This window comes from Leptodactylus fuscus, chromosome 7 (assembly GCF_031893055.1).
Source record: "Leptodactylus fuscus isolate aLepFus1 chromosome 7, aLepFus1.hap2, whole genome shotgun sequence".
Classification (NCBI taxonomy): domain Eukaryota; kingdom Metazoa; phylum Chordata; class Amphibia; order Anura; family Leptodactylidae; genus Leptodactylus; species Leptodactylus fuscus.
The window spans coordinates 35968283-35992444 of NC_134271.1; the positions used below are offsets into that span (position 1 = coordinate 35968283).

At 42.5% G+C, this 24162-nt stretch overlaps 1 protein-coding gene across 13 annotated transcripts in view; it reads left to right on the forward strand.

Moving 5' to 3' along the window:
* The window catches only part of NRXN2 (neurexin 2), a 631600-nt gene that overhangs the window by 158257 nt on the left and 449181 nt on the right, over positions 1-24162 (forward strand). For all 13 annotated transcript variants that reach the window (XM_075281756.1, XM_075281763.1, XM_075281760.1 and 10 more), the window contains exon 3: positions 21889-23228. In XM_075281756.1, the coding sequence (XP_075137857.1) occupies positions 22487-23228 (742 nt within the window). In that variant the 5' untranslated portion in view covers positions 21889-22486. The remainder of the gene's footprint in view (positions 1-21888; positions 23229-24162) is intronic.

Here is a 24162-nt window from a genome sequence, read left to right on the forward strand (position 1 = left end):
TTTCTGCAATGTATGGATGGGATTAGCCAGAACTCCACTGCAAGTAGAGTAGTAAGTAGGGTTGAGCCGATCTTGACTTTTCAGGATGGATTTTGAAGTCCGATTTCCGAACATTTTTCATTCGAACCCAATCTCGATCCCAATTCCGATCCCAATGCAAGTCAATGGGATTTTTTTTACTAATCGGAGATCAGATTTTAAAAACAATCCTATTCACTATACAGCATGGAATCTAACAATTGAACGCTTTAATTGTTAGAATCCACGCTGTGTAGTGATTTTTTTTTAATCCTCTGGCTACTTACTCCCCCCTGGTGTCCACTTACCTGCAGAGGTGGCTGTCCGGTGCCCGGTGTTCTCATTCTTCTTCAACTCGCTGCCCCCGCCTCCCAGGTTAAGAGAGTGTGGGCGGTTTAAGAGAGTGTGGGCGGATACTGGGAGGGGAGATGTCATGTCTCCCCGCCCTGTACCTGCCCACACTCTTCTAAGCCACAAGCTCTGCCTTCTTTCTAGCTCTTTAACACTAACCTGGGAGGCGGGGGCAGCGAGGTGAAGAAGAACGAGAACACCGGACCAGCCATCTCTGCAGGTAAGTAGCTACTAGAGATGTTAGCTAGTCTCCCATTAGAATGAATGGACGCAGCCAGCACGCAGGGGGTTAAGGCTGGGGGCCGGCTGCTTCCATTCATTCCTATGGAACCTTAGCAGAACCTTCACACTGAGTATACACTCCGCTCAGAATGAAATTTTCTCGATCGCCGATCAGAATCCGATCTTTTCCGAACACGATCGCTCAACACTAGTAGTAAGCAGTGTTTTTTGCTGCTAGTAAGCAACGTGGAAACCTAAACTGTGTTTCGCTATTTAGGGCCTTAGTCTTATGGTGCATGCACACGATGTAATGCGGCGCTGATTCTTGCACAATAACTCATGTAAGGATCAGCGCTGCAAAACAGAAATCCATTTACTTCAATGGGTTCCGTTTAGTGCACGTAAGGGCCCCTTCACACGGAGTTTACGCTCCGTATATTCTGTACATTTTACACGTGTGCTTTTAGCACAAAACACTCACAGGCGCTCATGGCCAGACTCCGTCTGCCAGATTTCCATATTCTGTTGGCAGAAGATGGAAACCTGAAAGCGGAGGCCGGTGAGCAGATGTGAACCCAGCCTAACAAGTTCTTTGAATGGAAGAAGCTCTGCTGAAGGTGGCAGACCCCCACCCATCTTATACTGGTGACCCATCCTATGGATAGGTCATCAGTATCCTTTACCCATGGGTCTTGGACAACCCCTTTAACTTACATTATAAAAAGAGTAAAAGAGTTCTTTTTTTTTTTAATGTAGATTATGAGCCCCACATAGAGCTCACAAAGTACATTTTTTCCCTATCAGTATGTCTTTGGAATATGGGATGGAAATCCGTGCAAACACGGGGAGAACATACAAACTCCTTGCAGAAGTTTTTTTGCCCTTGGTGGGATTTGAACACCAGCGCTGCAAGGCTGCAGTGCTAAGCACTGAGCCACTGTATGGCCCCTTAAAAGAGTTCTTTTTTTATGCAAAGATGTATCACAATTGGTGAGGTTAGATGATAACTCTGGCGCATCTTTAGACTGTCAAGACCAATTTCCTTCTACATTATTTGGTTTACTTTTGGCCCTTAGGGGAATAGACATGCCAGTTACTGTATACTTGAGATCTACGCCAGCTCCTCAATTAAGGCAGGTATAGGAAATGCCAATCTTAATAAATTCCCTAAATTGTCTAAATTTGCACATTTTTTGTATTTAAATCAGACTTTTCTGTTAAAAGAATACTCTTGTCTGAGCCAAAACTTGCCACATTTTATCTCCCTTTACCTCGATGGTTGTAACCAAAACAGTAACATTGCCACTTAAAGGGGCATAACCATTTTTTTTAAATTTGTAGATAATTAAAAGTTAAACATTTTTGCAAATATAAGTAATTAAATATTTTGCAGAGTTTTAAAGATTTTCTCTATATATGTTGTAGTCAGTTGTTGTACTGATCGGTTGCCAGTGGAAATGACCATGAATGCAGGACCTTTCTAATGACAGAATACCGACCATGAGTTCCGTAATGTGGCCGGGATATCTTCTGATACATGTAGTGTCCCTTCATGATAACCCAGATACAATAAGAAATTCATGAGTGAGTTCCTGACAAGTCCCAGACCATAGAAAGTTTCCAGATTTGTGGTCGTATCCATTGGCACCCGATCAAAACAACAGACTGTTACCACTAAGATAGTGGGAGAAAATCTTTAAAACTCTGCAAAATTTTTAACTACTTATATTTTCAAAAATGTTTAACTTTTAATTATCTACAAGAATAGATATGATTATGTTGATGGAATACCCCTTTAAGCTAAAAAAAATGTTTGGGGGGGATGACAGAGGAATCAGTTAGTAATGGATTTGCTGTAAGGAAAGCATCAATGTGCCATGAACTAATCCTTTCAGAAAGAGCATAAGAATGGAGAGTATTGGAGGGCTTATTTCATTTGTTCTGCTACAAATAGTGTTCTCTGAGCAGGATTCTCTAACCTTTTTTTTATCAGGAGTCACATTAGATCTTATTAGGCAGTATCTGATCTGTAATCAGTGGCGTAACTACCATGGTAGCAGTGGTAGCGACTGCCGCAGGGCCCGGGACATTAGGGGGCCCGACGACAGCCACTACCGCTGCATTTTTTTCTTAATAGGCCGTTAACTTAGACAGGCCCTATCTACATACTGATCCTGGCTGGGCCGGGAAGGTAAGTGACACCGTGGGCCCCACAAAGACTATCATTATACTCGGGGGTCTTTGCAAACCCCCGAGTATAATGATCGGAGGCTGGAGAGAGGTAAGAAACATAAAAAACACTGTTACGTACCTCTCCACGATCCGGGCAGGCTTCAGGCCTAGTTGTCTGACGTCTCTGACATCACATGAACCCGACCTGCGTCCTGGGTCATGTGACGTCTGACGTCATTGAAGAAGGATGACAGCAGAGGACTGCATCAGAGACAGGGGACAGGTAAGTAACAGTGGTTTTTTATGTTTTTATTCCCCCTGGGTCTCCAATTATTATACTCTGGGGTCTGAAAAGACCCCAGAGTATAATAATTGTCTATGCGTGTCCACAGTGGAGAATAAAACTGAGTGCAGGGGCGGCTATGGGACATAATAGTGTGTGCAGGGGCCACTAAGGGACATAATACTGTGTGCAGTGGCCACTGAGGGACATAATACTGTGTGCAGGGGCCAATAAGGGACATAATACTGTGTGCAGGGGCCACTGAGGGACATAATACTGTGTGCAGTGGCCACTGAGGGACATAATACAGTGTGCAGGGGCCAATAAGGGACATAATACTGTGTGCAGGGGCCACTGAGGGACATAATACTGTGTGCAGTGGCCACTGAGGGACATAATACTGTGTGCAGGGGCCACTAAGGGACATAATACTGTGTGCAGGGGCCACTATGGAGCACAATACTGTGTGAAGGGGCCATTAAGGGACATAATACTATGCTCAGGGGCCACTGACGGACATAATACTGTGTGCAGGAGCCACTAAGGGACATAATACCATGTACAGGAGCCACTATGGGGCATAATACTGTGTGCAGGGTGCATTAATGGACATAATACTGTGTGCAGGGGCCACTAGGGGCATAATAGAGCACACAGAAATGCGGAGGAGGGGTCGGTCGAGGTCTTCGGCGTCGGTGTTCGTCGGGGGGGGGGGGGATGTCAAAAGTTCCCCATGGGGCCCCGCCATTCCTAGTTACGCCACTGTCTGTAATCTCTATTTGCAATGCATTTAGATCTGTATGTTAAAGGTAACAGATGCTGCATGTAAAATGCATCCTGGGCTTTGTAGTCCTGGATCCTGTGCACACTTTAGGATGCTGGGGGATCCCCTCTACTATTCAGATCTGTAATCAAGAATCAGAACAGGTGCTGTTTTAATTTGATTGGATAATTAGCTTGTGAAAGCTAATTAAAACCATCCACCAATGAGAGGAAGGAGACTATAAATAAGTCAGTGTCTAATTTGCATCAAGCTCGAAATTAAAAGCTGTTTAATTAATATTTAAAATGTTGAAGATGAAATTGGACAATACTTACCTTGTGGAGATACTGGAGGATCGCTCTGGTTCTGCACCTTTACCTTATACAGGGTAAGAGTGTAAATGTATTGCCTGAGAATAGTGTATACTGGTTTATACCTTACTCTCTGCTACCTACAGTAGAATATGAGCTTCACTCTGCAAACAAATACCATATTAAAAAACGTATCCTGAAAGTCATAACAGTAGCAACCAATGGCCTATAAACCAAGGAGACCCACAGATCACCCTAACCACACTAAGGTGGATTAAACTCCTTAGCTCCCGTAACTATCACTATCAAGAATTCACTGTAGGTATGAGGTAGGGGGCCCCGGACAAAAGATTGCACTGGGAACCACAAGACTTTAGTTACGCCACTGGTCAGGGGCTTTGGGCGAATAAGGCCTTATTCACATGACAGTGCTGTTATTCATGTGCCTAACGTCCTTGAAAAATGGCCGTGTCAGTCCATTGAAGCCTGTTGAAAGGTCTTATATACATGACGTAAATAATGGCTGTGTGAAGGCTGAGTTGTAAACTTAGAAAAGATGGGCACCACTATCCCCTAATATACTAGTTGGAAGGCTGTAAACACATTGGACACACAGGAATAAGAATCAAAATTAGAAAAAGACAATATGAAAGAAATGCACATCCAAAATTATCAAAAAATATATTTTTTTATTGTAGCACAACAACGAAATAATTCTAAAATAAATTAAAACAGTGAACAGGGTTGACCAATAATATTGAAACCAAACCAGCCAGTAACAATAATGCACTCTACCCCTTCTTATTAGAGTCCTATGTAGTGTGTCAGGCAGTGGCGTAACTAAAGTCTTGTGGGCCCGATGCAATCTTCTGTCTGGGACTTTTTACCTCAACCCTACAGCGAATTCATGATAGTGATGATTACGGGTGCTATGGAGTTTAATCCACCTTAGTGTGGTTATGGCAAGATGGAAGCTGCAATCTCAATACTGATGCCAGTCCTTATGGGACCCCTAAGGAAACTGCACACTCTGCACCCCCTCAAGTTACGCCCCTGGTGTCATTTTCATTATATAGTATATAAATAACAATCCATTAAGAATGTGTAAAATTCTATAAATATATTTCAAGTATATATCTAAATTATATACCAGCTGGCCAAAAGTGCACATACAGTGGGGCAAAAAAGTATTTAGTCAGTCACCAATAGTGCAAGTTCCACCACTTAAAAAGATGAGAGGCGTCTGTAATTTACATCATAGGTAGACCTCATAGATGAGAGACAAAATGAGAAAACAAATCCAGAAAATCACATTGTCTGATTTTGTAAGAATTTGCAAATTATGGTGGAAAATAAGTATTTGGTCACCTACAAGCAATCAAGATTTCTGGCTCTCACAGATCTGTAACTTCTTCTTTAAGAGTCTCCTCTTTCCTCCACTCATTACCTGTAGTAATGGCACCTGTTTAAACTTGTTATCACTATAAAAAGACACCTGTGCACACCCTCAAACAGTCAGACTCCAAACTCCACTATGGTGAAGACCAAAGAGCTGTCAAAGGACACCAGAAACAAAATTGTAGCCCTGCACCAGGCTAGGAAGACTGAATCTGCAATAGGCAACCAGCTTGGATTGAAGAAATCAACTGTGGGAGCAATAATTAGAAAATGGAAGACATACAAGACCACTGATAATCTCCCTCGATCTGGGGCGCCACGCAAAATCTCACCCCGTGGGGTCAAAATAATCACAAGAACGGTGAGCAAAAATCCAAGAACCACGCGGGGGGACCTAGTGAATGAACTGCAGAGAGCTGGGACCAATGTAACAAAGCCTACCATCAGTAACACACTACGCCGCCAGGGACTCAGATCCTGCAGTGCCAGACGTGTCCCACTGCTTAAGCCAGTACATGTCCGGGCCCGTCTGAAGTTTGCTAGAGAGCATTTGGATGATCCAGAAGAGTATTGGGAGAATGTCCTATGGTCTGATGAAACCAAACTGGAACTGTTTGGTAGAAACACCACTTTACGTGTTTGGAGGAAAAAGAATACTGAGTTGCATCCATCAAACACCATACCTACTGTAAAGCATGGGGGTGGAAACATCATGCTTTGGGGCTGTTTCTCTGCAAAGGGGCCAGGACGACTGATCCGGGTACATGAAAGAATGAATGGGGCCATGTATCGTGAGATTTTGAGTGCAAACCTCCTTCCATCAGCAAGGGCATTGAAGATGAAACATGGCTGGGTCTTTCAACATGACAATGATCCAAAGCACACCGCCAGGGCAACGAAGGAGTGGCTTTGTAAGAAGCATTTCAAGGTCCTGGAGTGGCCTAGCCAGTCTCCAGATCTCAACCCTATAGAAAACCTTTGGAGGGAGTTGAAAATCCGTGTTGCCAAGCGACAGCCCCAAAACATCACTGCTCTAGAGGAGATCTGCATGGAGGAATGGGCCAACATACCAACAACAGTGTGTGCCAACCTTGTGAAGACTTACAGAAAACGTTTGACCTCTGTCATTGCCAACAAAGGATATATAACAAAGTATTGAGATGAAATTTTGTTACTGACCAAATACTTATTTTCCACCATAATTTGCAAATAAATTCTTACAAAATCAGACAATGTGATTTTCTGGATTTGTTTTCTCATTTTGTCTCTCATCTATGAGGTCTATCTATGATGTAAATTACAGACGCCTCTCATCTTTTTAAGTGGTGGAACTTGCTGACTGACTAAATACTTTTTTGCCCCACTGTATGCACAACAAATACCAGCAAAAAATGCAATGAATACAATAAAACAATTGTTTCATAACATCAATTTACAGACAATTACAAATTGTGCATTCCAGACTCAAAGCAAAGTATAGGGCTTGTCTTAGTAATAACAAAATATCGACCAGATGACAGGTTCAGGGGGAAAAGGCGGTGACTAGGACAAAGAGCCCCACTTGCATTGCCGCTCCTCGTGGCAGCTTCCTCAGGGGTATTAAAGATGGCTGAAAGCCCATCCTATTTATTGTATCACATAAATGCCATAAACTAACTGTAATAACTGGGTAAGTTTTTTGCAGTCATGTCCATTTGTATATTGGTGACAAGTATTCCATCGAGTTTCAATAGGCACACAAAGAATAGGATTGAGTTTGTAAGGTAAATGAAAAAGGGGTTAAACAAGTCTATTTTTACTAGAAAGGTGATGAGAGTTAAAATAAATGGCACTTACCAACCCAACGCTGCTAAACACTTTGTCGCCATTCCACGTGTTGTCCCTCTTTGTGCTCCCTCACTAGTTGAGACCTGTGGTTGCAAGTAAAAAATTGAGGCTTTTACTTAGTGAACATTCAGGCTGTAGATAATCGACTTTGTTTTTTGTTACAAACATGTATGTGCTATACATAGCTATATACTGTATAGAATGGCTTGTGATAAAGTATGCAAAGAGATGATATAAGCTATAAGTTTAGTGAAATAGGGATCAAATCATAAAAAAGCATATTTTGTATAAAGCTAACCATGCGATATGTATGTGAATAGGTTTTTGGGTACAAACTTTTCTAACCATTAAACCAAATAGATTGAGAGCAGAAAAAAAACCACCTTCCTGGCCTTCTATTGAAAAGTATGCTGGTCCCAGGAATACAATTCTACACTTTTATTCCCATTAATGGAGCGGTCCAGTATTGTTTTTCTCATTCATTATTTACCCAGTTCTTGACCCTATCTGGTACAAATGGGACAAATGAATGTATTCTTTGCCTTCACTTCCCTCTATGCATTTCTGAGTCTGTAAGATCCAGGAAGGCAGGGAGCACTTTGTCATTTGCCCTAGATTTTCTTGGGATCCAGGAGGCACAACTCCTATCTATCCTGATGTCTAGTACATTATTTAAGGTGGTTAAGGTGGTAACTAGAGATGAGCGAACACTAAAATGTTCGAGGTTCGAAATTCGATTCGAACAGCCGCTCACTGTTCGAGTGTTCGAATGGGTTTCGAACCCCATTATAGTCTATGGGGAACATAAACTCGTTAAGGGGGAAACCCAAATTCGTGTCTGGAGGGTCACCAAGTCCACTATGACACCCCAGGAAATGATACCAACACCCTGGAATGACACTGGGACAGCAGGGGAAGCATGTCTGGGGGCATAAAAGTCACTTTATTTCATGGAAATCCCTGTCAGTTTGCGATTTTCGCAAGCTAACTTTTCCCCATAGAAATGCATTGGCCAGTGCTGATTGGCCAGACTACGGAACTCGACCAATCAGCGCTGGCTCTGCTGGAGGAGGCGGAGTCTAAGATAGCTCCACACCAGTCTCCATTCAGGTCCGACCTTAGACTCCGCCTCCTCCGGCAGAGCCAGCGCTGATTGGCCGAAGGCTGGCCAATGCATTCCTATGCGAATGCAGACTTAGCAGTGCTGAGTCAGTTTTGCTCAACTACACATCTGATGCACACTCGGCACTGCTACATCAGATGTAGCAATCTGATGTAGCAGAGCCGAGGGTGCACTAGAACCCCTGTGCAAACTCAGTTCACGCTAATAGAATGCATTGGCCAGCGCTGATTGGCCAATGCATTCTATTAGCCCGATGAAGTAGAGCTGAATGTGTGTGCTAAGCACACACATTCAGCACTGCTTCATCACGCCAATACAATGCATTAGCCAGTGCTGATTGGCCAGAGTACGGAATTCGGCCAATCAGCGCTGGCTCTGCTGGAGGAGGCGGAGTCTAAGGTCGGACCTGAATGGAGACTGGTGTGGAGCGATCTTAGACTCCGCCTCCTCCAGCAGAGCCAGCGCTGATTGGTCGAGTTCCGTACTCTGGCCAATCAGCACTGGCTAATGCATTCTATTAGCCCGATGAAGTAGAGCTGAATGTGTGTGCTTAGCACACACATTCAGCTCTACTTCATCAGGCTAATAGAATACATTGGCCAATCAGCGCTGGCCAATGCATTCTATTAGCTTGATGAAGCAGAGTGTGCACAAGGGTTCAAGCGCACCCTCGGCTCTGATGTAGCAGAGCTGAGGGTGCACAAGGGTTCAAGTGCACCCTCGGCTCTCCTACATCAGAGCCGAGGGTGCGCTTGAACCCTTGTGCAGCCTCGGCTCTGCTACATCAGAGCCGAGGGTGCGCTTGAACCCTTGTGCACACTCTGCTTCATCAAGCTAATAGAATGCATTGGCCAGCACTGATTGGCCAGAGTACGGAATTCGGCCAATCAGCGCTGGCCAATGCATCCCTATGGGAAAAAGTTTATCTCACAAAAATCACAATTACACACCCGATAGAGCCCCAAAAAGTTATTTTTAATAACATTCCCCCCTAAATAAAGGTTATCCCTAGCTATCCCTGCCTGTACAGCTATCCCTGTCTCATAGTCACAAAGTTCACATTCTCATATGACCCGGATTTGAAATCCACTATTCATCTAAAATGGAGGTCACCTGATTTCGGCAGCCAATGACTTTTTCCAATTTTTTTCAATGCCCCCGGTGTCGTAGTTCCTGTCCCACCTCCCCTGCGCTGTTATTGGTGCAAAAAAGGCGCCAGGGAAGGTGGGAGGGGAATCGAATTTTGGCGCACTTTACCACGTGGTGTTCGATTCGATTCGAACATGGCGAACACCCTGATATCCGATCGAACATGTGTTCGATAGAACACTGTTCGCTCATCTCTAGTGGTAACCTGATGATGGATCTATAGGCCAACATTTTGGAAGTAGGAATTGTTATCCCCCATTATAAATATTCCATGTGTCACTGGTATGGGAACACACAGAGGTGTGAGATTCTACCTTTGTTATTACAGGTATGGGAGATAAATGTGTATCGGAAGTTTTTGGGAATCAATGTAAAGATCATGCTTTTGTATCTGTATATAGTGATCTAAACACATGACCCACCAATTTTTTCATTCTCTACATAACTAACTCCTGGAGGTGAGTGCTGAAGTAGGGCAAGATTTCTGCATAGTTGTTTGATGTGTTTTGTTGCTCCAAGTGAATACTTTCAGAATTTATAGGGGGCCCCCTGGTGCTAGAGGGCAGCTAGACATACATCTAGTGAGTGGTAATGGGCATGAATAGCAGTGGTCATATGTTTTGGATCCATAGCCAAGGACTAGTAATATTTAGTCACAAGAGAACAAAATGTCAAATATCATCCATGAAACAATAGCAATGAATACTTGGGCCAAACAACAGCAAACATCAAGAAGTCCAAAGAACACTCTACGCCTAGGTTTTAGGAACCTGATGCAACAAATAACTCAGTAAGTCCTAGGCAACTAGAACCCCCAAGCACTGAGGCCAAAAACAGTCCTGGTGTGCTACGCTCTCCTAAATGGAGCAGAACCAGGTCCCGGAGTTCTTCACCAGAGCTCCTGATGGTGGAGTTGGACTTGATAATAGTCCGAGGCCCGGATCTGCAACTGCCCAGAGAGCGACGCACACACAGCAAAGCACAAGTAAGAGGACCCAGAAGGAGCCAGACACTATCCTTAGAGCGAAGTCCAAGAGGGCAGGCAGGATTGGAGTAGCAGATGAACAGGAGGGTAATTCAGGGAATACACCCAGGTACCCGAGGAGCAAATCCGTGGTCAAGGAAGCCAGGTTGGTAACTGGAGGTCACGTGGTAGCAGTAGGAAGAGGCAGAAGTGAAGTCAGGAAAGAAGGTCAACAGAGTAGCCAAATCATTATCCAAAAGGGAGGTCAGGTGGAAGCCAAAGGTCATACACAGGAGGTCAGGAAGGTGCCAAATGAGGATCATGGAGGAGAGGTCTGTAAAGCAAGCCAGGTCAAACATTCCAGGAATCCAAGAGCAGGGAGAGGAGGCAGGAGGTAGGAGACAGGTACAGGTGACAGGGAAGCAGGAGAGGCTCGTTGCTGGCGAGCTGATACCGTGGGGAAAAACAAATAACCAGCGATGGGCCAACATAAAAATAAGGCCTAAATAGCCTCAGGTCCGCCGTTGACTCTCCTGACCCCGGAAGTGCAAGTCCCAGTGCTAAGGGGAAACTGGAACCTCCGCATGCTCAAGCGAAGGCTTCTGGCCTACCCCAGTGCTCGAACAGGCCGACACTGGCGCTGGACAGGGACCGGGTTGGGCTTCTCTGTGCAGCACAGCGGAGGCCCCAGCCTGTCCTAACACTAGGAGTGATATAGATAGAAATATCCTCCGCAGTGTGCTAGGAACCTCTCTTATTTTCTGACTGAGAGTGCCTACTCTCTGAGATGGCAGAAGCCTAGAAATTCTCCAGGCAGCAGATAAAGGAGAAAGGGGAGATTTTTGGCATTATGCACAAAGAGTTAAAGACATCCTTTGTCAGTGAGCGGATGATTGGTCAGTACTGTTGTCTCAACAGTATCAATAAATGAATTTTATTGCTATAGTGGGGCCTTGTAGTGAGCTTTCTTACAAGCTGCCAACCAGTTATACTCTTGTGACTACATCATATGATCTGGGCGACTGGATGGTCACCTTTCCTTGGATATTGTGGGTAACTGGAGATACTGTTGGGTCTCTATCCTTCTATTGAGGAGAGAGGCCATGTATGATTTGGTGTGGTCCTGAGAGTGGGATCAAATTGGATGACATCAATAGGCCGACAGAGGGAGGCCTTCCATTATCAAACACCTTTAATAGCATGTTTTTTTTGCATGTGACACCTAAGGCATTAAATCGCTCTGATGATGGATGTCTGCATTCCCATTTCCATTGACAGTCAGGGTGCGGCTGTCAGTCAGTAGTGGGCTCTGGTGGTGTTCCTACAGGTACAGCTTTTATACCCATATGCAGGTTAACTAAATTCGATCAAAGACAAGTAATACAAGTTTATAATTAAAAGAAATAGATGGAAAATGTACTTTTTAAATTTTTTGCTTCTAGTGCGGTTCAGGTTTTCCTGCCCTATAAGACAGAGGGGCAGTATGAAACAATTCACCAAATTACAATTCTAGCATTACTGCATCGAAAAAATAATACATTTTGATGGTTATTATTTAAGTGGAGCTCTGAACTGGAACTTTTATCAATATTATATTTGTGTTACAAATTCACTAAATTACATATTTCTAGAATAGTTTCTTTACAAATATTCTGCGTAATGAAACATAAACAGCTGCAGGGAAAAACAAAGGAGCTACTACATCAGACGGATTGAATATACCTGTGTTCTGTGATCTCTAGGTAAGAAGCGTACTGCCCAATATGGATGCGTTTAGTAGGACACATATAGACTCTTTGCCATATAGGTTTTCTACAGAGCTGTGCACGGTTCCTAAACATGTTCCTTTAATAAGCCATAATCACATTTGTTTCAACATGGTGTATAACATCCAAGGATGAGGTTCCTTTGACAGATGTGTCAGTTCTCCCCAGTACATAAAATATTGCATGAGTCACAGAGCTTAAAATAAGTTTATATAAGAGACTCTATTGAAAATGTGAAGAATGTCATCGTTCCAACATATTTTATCTTAGTTGATTTATTCCATTTCAATGACATTTTCATACATAATGCCCAATGAGCTCCTTTTCGTAAATTGAAATTCCAGAGTACTAATTCAAGAAGCCTGAGCTTATACTATGTGTTAAGACGAAAGATTATAGATAAAATGCAGAAAACAAGTTACAACATTGGAGTTCTGTATAGAAAATAAATTCCACTTCTTACAGTGTATCGTGTATTTATGTTCCTAAGTAAAACAGGGAACGCTCTAGTTTCTTTTTAGATTAGTCTGAGCCCCTTTCGCCATACAGTACATGTGACTTTCAGCTTTGTTAAAAGTCAAGTTATTTATCTTGTAGTATAATGTATAGAGATTGAATAAGTATTTTTTTTTTGTGAAAATTATCTTTTTGATTCCATTAACTGACAACATTGTAATATGGCAATTCTATTGGGTCCTTCTGATGAATATATTACAATCCATGTAAAGTAAAAACCTAACTACAATGAGTGATATAAACATAATATTATTTTTTTTTTTTTTTTTTTTTTTATTATTATTTCTTTATTTTACATAACAAAGCCATTACATTGATCTCATTCTAAGTCAGAGATCATAGACAAGACAGTGAAACAGATACACTATGAAATGATTTGAATCAGCAGTAAGATAACATCATAGGGTCGTGGATATGAAATTAGAGGGTAGAGGTAGCAGGGTACAATGGGAAGTTAGGTGGGGGGTGGGGATAATATCAGCCATGACTACCAATGAGGTCAGAATGAGCAAGTGATGGAACAGCCAGCTTGTCAGTTGTACTCGATATCAGGTGCATGCTAAGGTTGAAACTTTGCAGGGAGTTCCAAGTTTGTTTTAAGACGGTTCCTCAAATCTACAAATTTGTTGGTGCTGTAGCCATTTCATTGGAAATAAAGAGTCCACTTTTGTGAACAGATGTGTTGCCAGATTGTCCTTTGCATGGCGTGTAGTTCCAAGAGTACATGCCACCATCTCCAACTTAATTGTAAAAGCAGGGACATACATTTGCTAAATGATTTGATCAACTTGAGCCTAAAACTGGGTGATTATGGGGCATGACTACCATTTATAAGCTGAAAAATCTCCAACAGCGATTATCCTCAGCTAACTGTGCACTAAAGTGTTAAGTGTTTATAGTAGTTTTCTTGGAGATGTACACATGAGCAAAAGCCATGAGAGTGACCCAAAATAGTGTCAAAATTGTGCCTGCTCTGAGAACACGGTGTTCAGCTCCATTTTCGATGATATGCTCACAATATTATTTGCATTTGCAAAATGAATGTTTCTCATCTTGTGCAGGCTTTGGTAGTTCAGATTGTTGATCAGTCATTTGCCTTCCTGTTTGGATTACTACCATTTTTCTACGTGTGGACAGTAATGTTCACATATGTTCTCCTAGCTCCAGCTTTGAACGGTGGCTCCCTATAGATAGAAGCTGGAAGCTCTAGGACCCAGATACAAAATATGTAATGGTGCCCCTCTTTACCCTGTGCCATTTAGATAGTGTTATATTTAATGTGTTATGGGGTCCTCCCAAGGTCTGTGGTCCAGTAGCCAATACTACACCTTCACCTGTAAAGTTTGAAACACAGACATCTTTGCCTCCTCACTTCTCAAGGAACCAAACCCCTATATATCCCACAGCGGCCCCTGCAGCCTATATTATGCCCCACAGTGGCACAATAGACTGTGGGGCATAATAGAGGTTAAAGGACCACAGTGGACCCTTCAAGCTCTATTATGCCCCACAGCTGCATGAACTATTATTATACTCAGGGGTCTTTTCAGACCCCCAAGTATAATAATCAGAGCCCCAGGGGAGTTGAGAGAACATAATAAACACTGTTACTCACCTCTCCGGGATCCAATATTAATCCAAGCAGGCTTTGGGCCTATATGGTAATGCCCAGACGTCACGTGGTCTGGGATATTACTATATAGGCCCAAAGCCTGTGCTAGCAGTGCCATACAGGCCCAGAGCCTGTGCTAGCAGTAACAGCCTGTTTCAATACAGGCCCAAAGCCTGTGCTAGCAGTAACAGGCTATTACTACTAGCACAGGATTCAGGCCTATATGGTACTGCAAGCACAGGCTTTGGGCCTATATGGTAATATCCCAGACCACGTGAGGTCTGGGACATTAACATATAGGCTGGAAGCCTCCTAGGATTAACATCGGATCCCGGAGAGGTAAGTAACATTGTTTATTATGTTCTCTCACCTCCCCTGGGGCTCTAATTATTATTCTCGGGGGTCTGAAAAGACCCACGAGTATAATAATAGCGGAAGTGGGATCACGGCCAGGCCCGGGCCTACTCACTACCGCCCTCCGCGGCCTATAGTACAAGAGGAAGCGGGGGCGGCAGTGAGCAGGTCCGGGGAGGTTGGTAAATAGGCCGCTACCTTCTGGAGATACTCCAGCAGGTAACGGCCTATTATAAAATAAAAATAAACTTATTATACTTACCGATCTTGCTGCTGCTGCTGCTGCTCCCACTGCCTCCGCGATCCTCTTCTCTCAGCAGTCAGATGTCTATGAATCAGCGCACGCAAAGAGAACACAAAATGACACCGAGCAAACCAATAATAGTATAGTATTTTTGTATAACGATCTAATATATAGACAAAAAAAGATTAATAGACCAGATGGCTTCTCACCTGCTCCGGTTGTGACAATTGCGTTCACAACCACGTTTAGAGCTTTGCCATAATGGGCTGAAAGAGCAGATGGAGGGGGCAGCACGCCTTATATCCACCGGTAAACCAAAAGGAACCCGGGAACGACAATGGAGAAAGAAGAAAGAATATTGGTGGCGCTCACTGATCGAAAACAGGTCCTTTTATTGGAGATTATTTACGTATCAGCGCAGGCGGCGTCATCACTCCAGCAAGTAGCGGCCTATTATAAAACAAAACTAAAGTTATTATACTTACCGACATGAGCGCTGTCCCACTGCCGCCGCATCCTCTTCTCCCGGCAGTATGCTGCGTCTCAGCCTAGGGAGTGTGATGATGCCACCTATGCTGATGCATAGATGTCGGAACCAGCGCAAGGAGAGCGGCAGTGGCAGCTTTCCTTGCGCTGGTTCAAAGAAAAGAAAGTAAAAAAAAAAATCACCCGGGCTGCCGTCCCCCTCCGGTCCGCCACCTGAGGCCGCCGCCTCACCTCGCCTCATTAGAGGTGCGGGGCTGGCTTTATGTAACCAAACACTGAAGATAATAGCTGTGAATGAAGAGACTTTCAGCAGGTAACTTTGTTATAGCAAAATATACCCCAATGATAGCATGAGAAACTTATATTTTGCAATAATAAGATACACACTGACTGGGTTGAATAACATAACCTTTGACTCGCCCCTACTAGCAGCATCACCTATTGTCACAACTCCTATTATTGGCTTGTTCACTGCCACCTCAGTCAATCCTTTCTTTAGCTTATATGGTAACCACAGGTGTCCAGTTGTGTAGACCAGTGGCTCTCAACACAAAGTATGCATAACCCCAGGGTATTGCCATGGTAGCATCAAGTGCTGACATCAGAGAAAGCCCCAAAGCAGAGAGAAAGCTTCTTACCACTCACTCCTTGAATATGAGTATGCTGTTAGGGTGAGGGCCATTATACTATATGTGGGGCACCGTTCTGAGTGTGAGGGCCATTATACTACATGTGAGGGTACTGATGGCGACATTATGAGTTTGGGAGCCATTATACTGCATGATTGGGCACTGATGGGGACATTGAGTGTGGAGACCATTACATATGGGGGCACTGAGGGGGCCATAACAGAGGCTCCAAACAAAGCCTTATCTTATTAACGTTGGGGGTTCTCAGTTGGGACGTGATCTCATCAGGGGGCATTTTACTTGAAACGTTTGAGAAACACCAGTGTAGACAAGTGTTAGCCATGTGACTGACAGAAGTATCTTTTACTTGTGCCAAGTGGTAGAGGTATTTATCGCACACTGCAAGCATACATTAGAAAAACAACAGAGTCCTGGAAAGATCTAAAAGCATTGCAGTTTTCCTTGTTTTAATTTATACTTTAAGTATGCACTCCTTGTCACTTTGGGTCACATCCCAAAACCGTGGCGTTTACATCATGTGGAGCCCCTACCTAAGGCTAGGTTCACACCTGTACCTGCTGTATGTTCGGGTTTTCCATCCCCGAATCTGCGTAAAAAATGTGCAAGCAGGACTTTTCTCTCTACATTTTTCGGGGTGAAACCCAGCGGAAACCCATTGGACTCCATTATAGTCTCTGGCGTCCCCGGGTAACCAAGCAGGCCTGAAGAATGTAAATCCGCTCACAGGTTTGTGTTAGAATAATAATAATAATAAAAAATTTTATTTATATAGGACCAACATATTCCGCAGCGCTGTACAATTTGTAGGGTTCAAATACAGTCATTTCACACAATGGGACTGAGGGCCCTGCTCGCAAGAGCTTACAATCTATGAGGTAGAGGGGGTGACATAAGAGGTAGCAGGGGCGGCATTGCTTATGCAGAGGTCAGACACTTTCATAATAAAGGTGACTGTCATTACACAAACATAAAACTTTATGAGCCGTCACTAGTCGTGTCCTTTAACATGTGGATGGAGCTTGGACCTATGAAGTTAGCATGAGATGACATCATATCATGTGGGGAAATGTGGAATGTTAGAAATTGTGATAGGCTTGTCTGAAAAGATACGTCTTTAGTTTGCGTTTGAAACTATAGAAATTGGGAGTTAATCTGACTGTCTGGGATAGAGCATTCCAGAGAAGTGGTGCAGCTCAGGAGAAGTCTTGTATACGAGCGTGGGAGGTTCTGATAATAGAGGATGTAAGTGTTAGGTCATTGAGTGAACGGAGAACACGGGTTGGGCGGTAGACAGAGATGAGGGAGGAAATGTATGGAGGTGCGGCATTATGGAGAGCCTTGTGGATGAGGGTGATAACTTTATATTTTATTCTATAATGAATAGGCAGCCAGTGTAGTGACTGGCACAGACCAGAGGCATCGCTGTAGCGTCTAGACTCATAGATGAGCCTGGCCGCTGCATTCAGAATAGATTGTAGAGGGGAGAGTTTAGTGAGGGGAAGACCAGTTAGTAAGGAGTTACAGTAGTCAAGGCGATAATGAATCAGAGAAACAATAAGTGTCTTTAGTGTATCTCTGGTAAGGAAAGGGCGTATTCTGGAGATATTTTTGAGGCGGAGGTGACATGAACGTGCGAGTGATTCAACATGAGGGGTGAAGGAAAGGTCTGCGTCAAACATGACCCCGAGGCAGCGGGCCTGCTGCCTAGGAGTTATAGTAAGGCCTGAGACTACAATGGATGTATCAGGGACAGATCTGTTAGATGGTGGAAACAGTAGTAGTTCAGTCTTGGAGAGATTTAGTTTCAGATAGAGTGAGGACATGATATTAGAGACAGCAGAGAGACAGTCACTGGTCTTCTGTATGAGTGCAGGGGTGATGTCCCGGGAAGATGTGTATAATTGGGTGTCATCAGCATAAAGATGGTACCTGAAGCCAAATCTGGCGATGGTTTGTCCAGTGGGGGCTGTGTACAGAGAAAAGAGCAGGGGGCCTAGGACTGACCCCTGAGGAACCCCAACAGCAAGGGAAAGAGGGGAGGAAACAGAGCCCGCAAATGATACACTGAAAGTGCGGTCAGAGAGATAAGAGGAGAACCAGGAGAGCGCAGTGTCATTGAGGCCAACTGAGGCCAACTGAGCAGCAGATATCTACCACTTCCATCTCAGTTTTTTTTTTTTTTTTTTTAACAGATGTATGTATTGTTCCTCTTCTTTTTCTATATTTACCTGCAGTTCTTTGTGTTCTGTTATTAATGTAGTCAAACAAAAGAAACAGAATGAAGCATGAAATTTAGTGAAGAGCTGCTGTTTTTAGCTGACATCAAGAAATGTAACTTTATTTGGATGCAGACTTTTTTAATAAGATATTTTGACACGTAGAAGGTGCTCTGCATTTTCCACCACATTGGGCCTTATTCACATGTACATGTGGTGTCCATTTTTTTCATGAACGTCACATTTACTCATTCATTTCTATTTGTTTATTCATGTTATCTTTTTCACTGATGCTGATGTATCACATCAATGAAACTCAATGTATCAGTAAAGACGACCATGAAAAATGGACATTTTCCACGGCCATTTTGCTCCGTTTTCATGGATTCCTCATATATTACAGTGTATGGAGAGATCCATATACTGTTACACTGTGTTACAACGATATGTCAATATATCTGTCATGTGAATTAAAGTGAAATTAGTGCTGCCGTATGACGTCCGCTAAAAAGACCACCCATCACATGGCTGATTTTCACTGCATCTTCTTCATGTTAGAGTACTATCATAATGTATGACATTTTACAATATCTTATCCGCACCTTTGCAGGTAAAATACTGTAGCGTAAAATGACGTGCAGTGTGGATTTTAATCCCGCTGCATATTAATATATGCTGTGAATTTTCTCTGTGGATTTGACTCTTTATAAATGTATAAGATGAAATCTGCAGCAAACCATATGCGTCAAAAACAGCACCATTTCCACAGTGGAAAATCTTCAATGTATCAGGCTTGTATAGCCATATCCTAAATTCTTCCTTTGCCCAAAATCTTAATAGTCACTGGGCCTGATTGACTGTTGTGGTTTCCGCCGTGTGAACAAGCCTTAAGGGTATGTTCACACAAAGTGTTTTGCAGGTTGAAAAAATCTGCTTCAGGAATTAGGAAAAGGGTTTTTTAATGCTTTTTTTGCATGATATGGTTTTTCACACGTTGTTTGTCGCATTTTTTTATGCTATTTTTCTCCAGCCCACTGGATACCTGTGAGTTTCACAAACGCTGGCAATTTCTTATGCAGATTTTGCAAAAACCACATCAAAAACAGTGTTAAAAAATCTATTGCATTTTTTCCCCATTCATTTCAATGGGTTTTTCAAAGTGGAATCCATCTGAAGATAGGCTATAATCCATTCTTTCAAGCTGAAGAAATGAACTAGAGGAAAAAAAAATTCGCTTCTGACTTCTATTGAATTGAATGGGAGGGGGCACAGAGTAATGCGGCGCTGATTCTGGCACGATAACTCACGTAAGAATCAGCGCTGCAAAACAGAATCCCATTGACTTCAATGGGTTCAGTTTGACACGCGTAAAAAATTGAAATCAATGGAAGGCTTTATAACCCATTGATTTCAATGTGTTACGTGCATTAAACGGAAGTCAATGGGATTGTGTTTTGCAGTGCTAATTCTTACGTGAGTTATCGTGCCAGAATCAGTGCCGCATTACTCCCTGTGAATGCCCCCAGAGGCATTTTTGAGGCAGATTTTGAGGTGGATTCTGCCTCAAAATCCTTCTGCAAAAAACTCTGTGTACTGACCCTAAGTTTACACTGTCAAGCAGGACTTTTCTCTCCTCACCCTTTTTGGGAAGAAATTGGGCGCAAACCTGGCAAACCCCATTATAATCTATGGGATCCCTGGGTAGCAGCTTTTTTAAGTGGATTAGGTTTCCGTTCATTTGGTCGCCAAGTGAAAGCTAGTGTGAACTTAGCGCAGTGGTTCTTAACCTTGTTTGAGGTACCGAACCCACCAGTTTCATATGCACATTCACCGAACCCTTCTTTAGTGATAAATCAAATATGATTTTTTTCCAAACTCAAGACATAGGTATATGTTTTTTTATTGGTGCACAAAATGAACCGTGCACAGGGCCTAGGGTTTGATCGAACCGTGGTTAAGAACCACTGGCTTAGCGTCACTATGTAATAATTAAACACAGACGTACTGGGCCCCAGTGCAAGATCTTTAACAGCGTGCTACCTCAATCCTTCAACACCAGTTTTAGGGTGTAGAGAGATGATATTGTGTCGCACATTCGGCACATGGCACTTTGTTTCCCCACATTTCCACTACAAGGCCCGATCTGTGCCACACTTACCACATTGTGCAAATTTGGGCAGGATGGGCATCAGGGTGGCCCTGACAGATTTGTTAACTCATGACAGCATTCGCGTGTGAATAGTAATGGAAATCTACGCTCGTTCATAACTGGTGTAGCTTTCCATTCTGATGGAGGGTCGTTTGAGTTATTTTTGAAGAGGTAGAAGGCGGAATCTGTATATTCTAGTACTAGGCTTCCCATATAGAACAGGGAGCTTTCAGGCTTCAGAACTTTAGTGTAATTGCAACCTCTTCACCCCCTATAGTTACACCCAGCCATATAGGTCAGTAGATAGTAAGGTCAGACAGAAATAGAGATTCGCTGCAATGTGTATTTCAGTAGAAGCAAATTGCTGAAAAGCATTTGATGTCAGTTTAGACATTTCATTTGGCTGTTTTCGTCTTCTAGCATCCTTGCTCTTTCTATTTCATCATCTTTGCAGTTCTCTCCCTTCTGCCACCCCCAACCCTCTCGTCTCCCTCCTTCGTCTATAATATTCGGCATGCTGTTCTTTTTGAAATAATTAGCGCTTTCGCATTTAAGGAGATGAAGATTGGAGTCTGTATACAAATTACTTTTCTGTCAGTTACTTAAAGAGAGATCACGGAGGGGGGTGAGAAGGATGGATGGGAATTAATGTTGGTTTTTTTTGTGTGTGTCATGGGAGGGGTTATTCCCAGTGGAAGCAAATGAGTGAATCACAGAGAAAAAAAAAAAGTATCACATTTCAGCAACAGATTAAGCACACGAACCATAATGTTTTCAAATGGCAAGCAAAGTGTTAAGCATTCCCAACACACGCTCATTGATAGTCTAATATTAAGCGTAATGAAATGACTGGACATAGTAATATTCTGGCTAAGTGGTTGTTTCACAAATGTAATAACATAGGATCAGATTTACTAATACTTAGACAGTCTGAATATTCCCAGATTTATCACAGTGGCTGATGGTGGATGATAAACCACATGCCTATTTTTCAACCTATTTTTACACTGTCTAGACGGGCTGTCGTACGGCTCCTGAGAAGCGCCAAAGATACGCCATATTAATGCCAATGTTTAGTTGTAACCACAGTAGCAAATCTGGGCCACTCTGTACATAACTAATTTTAGAATTTGGAATTGGGGCAGAGATCCAGAGTTCTGTCTTAGCCCCTGATATACACCTGTATACTTACTGTATATGAAATTACCTCTTAGTACATGGGTACGACTGAAATCATAGTATCAAATCATTGTGACATTTTTGTAACAGATTACATATGTTTTATTAATAACAATTCTTTCTCTTTTTTTGCAGCAGTCAAGAACACCACTGTGCCTGAGACATCATCCTAACAGTGCTCCTATCTCAATGAGACATTTCATTCCTATTGACTACCAGAAAGAGAAGGGAAAGGGGATATATTTTTGTTAGATTTCTTTTTTTTTTTTTACAGATATAGAATCATATAGTGCTGATGTAAGAGGAGAGGGGGGTCTTTCTGTCATTAGGGTATCCAGACTGCACTTATCTCTTCCAATAGAACAACAGTGAGGACAGGAATGTAAAGATAATTTCCCCCTTGATTCTTTCCCCTTCCGTCCTTCCCATTAAACCTTTCCCTTCCTTGTCTCCTTTTCCCTATCTATAACTTTTCAATTCCTTCTTTGTTTCTCCTTATTAGTTTGTGTTTTTATATATTCCTGTTTTTCATATCCGGATTTTGTAAATCTACTTATACTTTCGTTATATCTTCCTTTTAAATATTTATTCTTTTGCATTATTTTTGATTCATTATTTGTCTTCCTTAAAATTACTATGGCTTTGTTTTTCCACTAACCTTTGTACTCATGCCCAAACTCTATTTTCCACCTCTCCTATATTCTCACATTTAATTTCTCTTCATTCTCTCTCCATGTGGTCCATTATTTGCCTGTCTTCCCTCCTCTCCCTTCCCCTTTGTTCCTTTTCCCTCCAATTCTATGGGGCCCCTGGTCAGTGGGTTCGCTACTCTCGTCCTACATTAGCTAGTGGTAATGGAGGGTGGGGAGAAGATTTAACCTTCCGGCTTCGAACAAATGCCAGCCGTGGCTTACTCCTTTATCAAGATGACGAAGGTGACTGTGATTTCCTTGAGTTAGCTCTTGATGGAGGAAGACCACGTTTGAGGTTTTCTATCTCTTGTTCAGAGCCTGCAGTTGTGCGTTTACCTCGGGTGGTATCAGATGGGCTCTGGCATGGTATAGTAATTGGAGGTAATGGCCGGGAAGGCTGGTTGGCTGTAGATGGAGAAAGAGAAGCAGCTGAAGTCCGTTCAAAGCGTAGAGAAATGATTCTTCGTAGTGACCTTTTTGTTGGTGGTCTCCCATCTGATCTACGTTTATCAGCTCTAACTTTGGGTGGGGCCAAATATGAGCCACCTTTTCTTGGTGAATTGGAAGGTCTCAGATTGGGGGGAAGGCCAGCTCAGCTACTGGCCAGTCAAGGAGTAGGAGGAACAGAAGAAGAGGAAGAGAGGGGGGAAGATCGGGAAAGGGTCCATTCTTGTAGAGGAGCAAACCCCTGTCTCAATGGAGGAAGATGCAGAGATGATGCGGAGGGGGATGTACGATGTGACTGTCGGGACACTGGATACCATGGAGAAAACTGCTCTGAAGGTGAGCGTTGTACCCTTTGGAGTTGTTAATCCTCACATTGGATAGTGTCACTGAGTCTAGTATATAAAGTTTTAAAATACAAAATGATCATTTCTTCTAAAGGAAAACATGACTAAGTGATTTTAGGCAGATAAGTATATTAAGATAAATGTTACATTCTTCAAAAATTGCTAAACATTATATTCAGTTCAAATTTGCATTGCATTTCAATTTTATACCTTTTCCAAGAATGACATTTGCCTTCAAGAAGGTTTCATAAACTTATGTTTATATGTAAGAGACATGCAATTACAAATATTCTATAATATACAGTAAGTATATACAGTAAGTGACTATTAAAACAGTATAGTGGCTTCAGCAGAATACAGGCTTCTTATTAAAGGCTCGTCCTTGGTTAGAGTATCAACCTAGCCTGTGTTTTTTATTCCTGCAATTTCCCTTCTTTATCACTGCAAAAGGATAAAGAACAATAAAGAGAACAATACTAACAATTGTACTGTATCGCACATGGTAAAAATTGCTATGGAGTATATGCCGCTGTTCACATTTGGTGGCCCTTTCACCCTGTAATTGTAAAGGTGTTCTCCAAAGAATTTATTGTTATTTTTGCATATTTACATAAGTTCATTGTGTATACTACTCCCTGCTTACTAACCTTCTGATTTTATGGCTTTAACATTGCTTAGGTTTGTTCTATTCTAAGTAAGATTCTCATTGATTTTGGTTGTTCACCATAAATTCACACAAATTTTTAGATATCGCGATTGCAAAACATAAAAAGCACAAATATTGTTTAATAATAAATAATAACGTTACTTTATATGAAGTATTACATCATTTTTTCCTTTTTTTGTGGATCAAACACCTATAAATAGCAAAGGCCATGTACATGCCAGGATTAGGCCCAGGTAAATCGTGCAACCGTGTGCTTAGA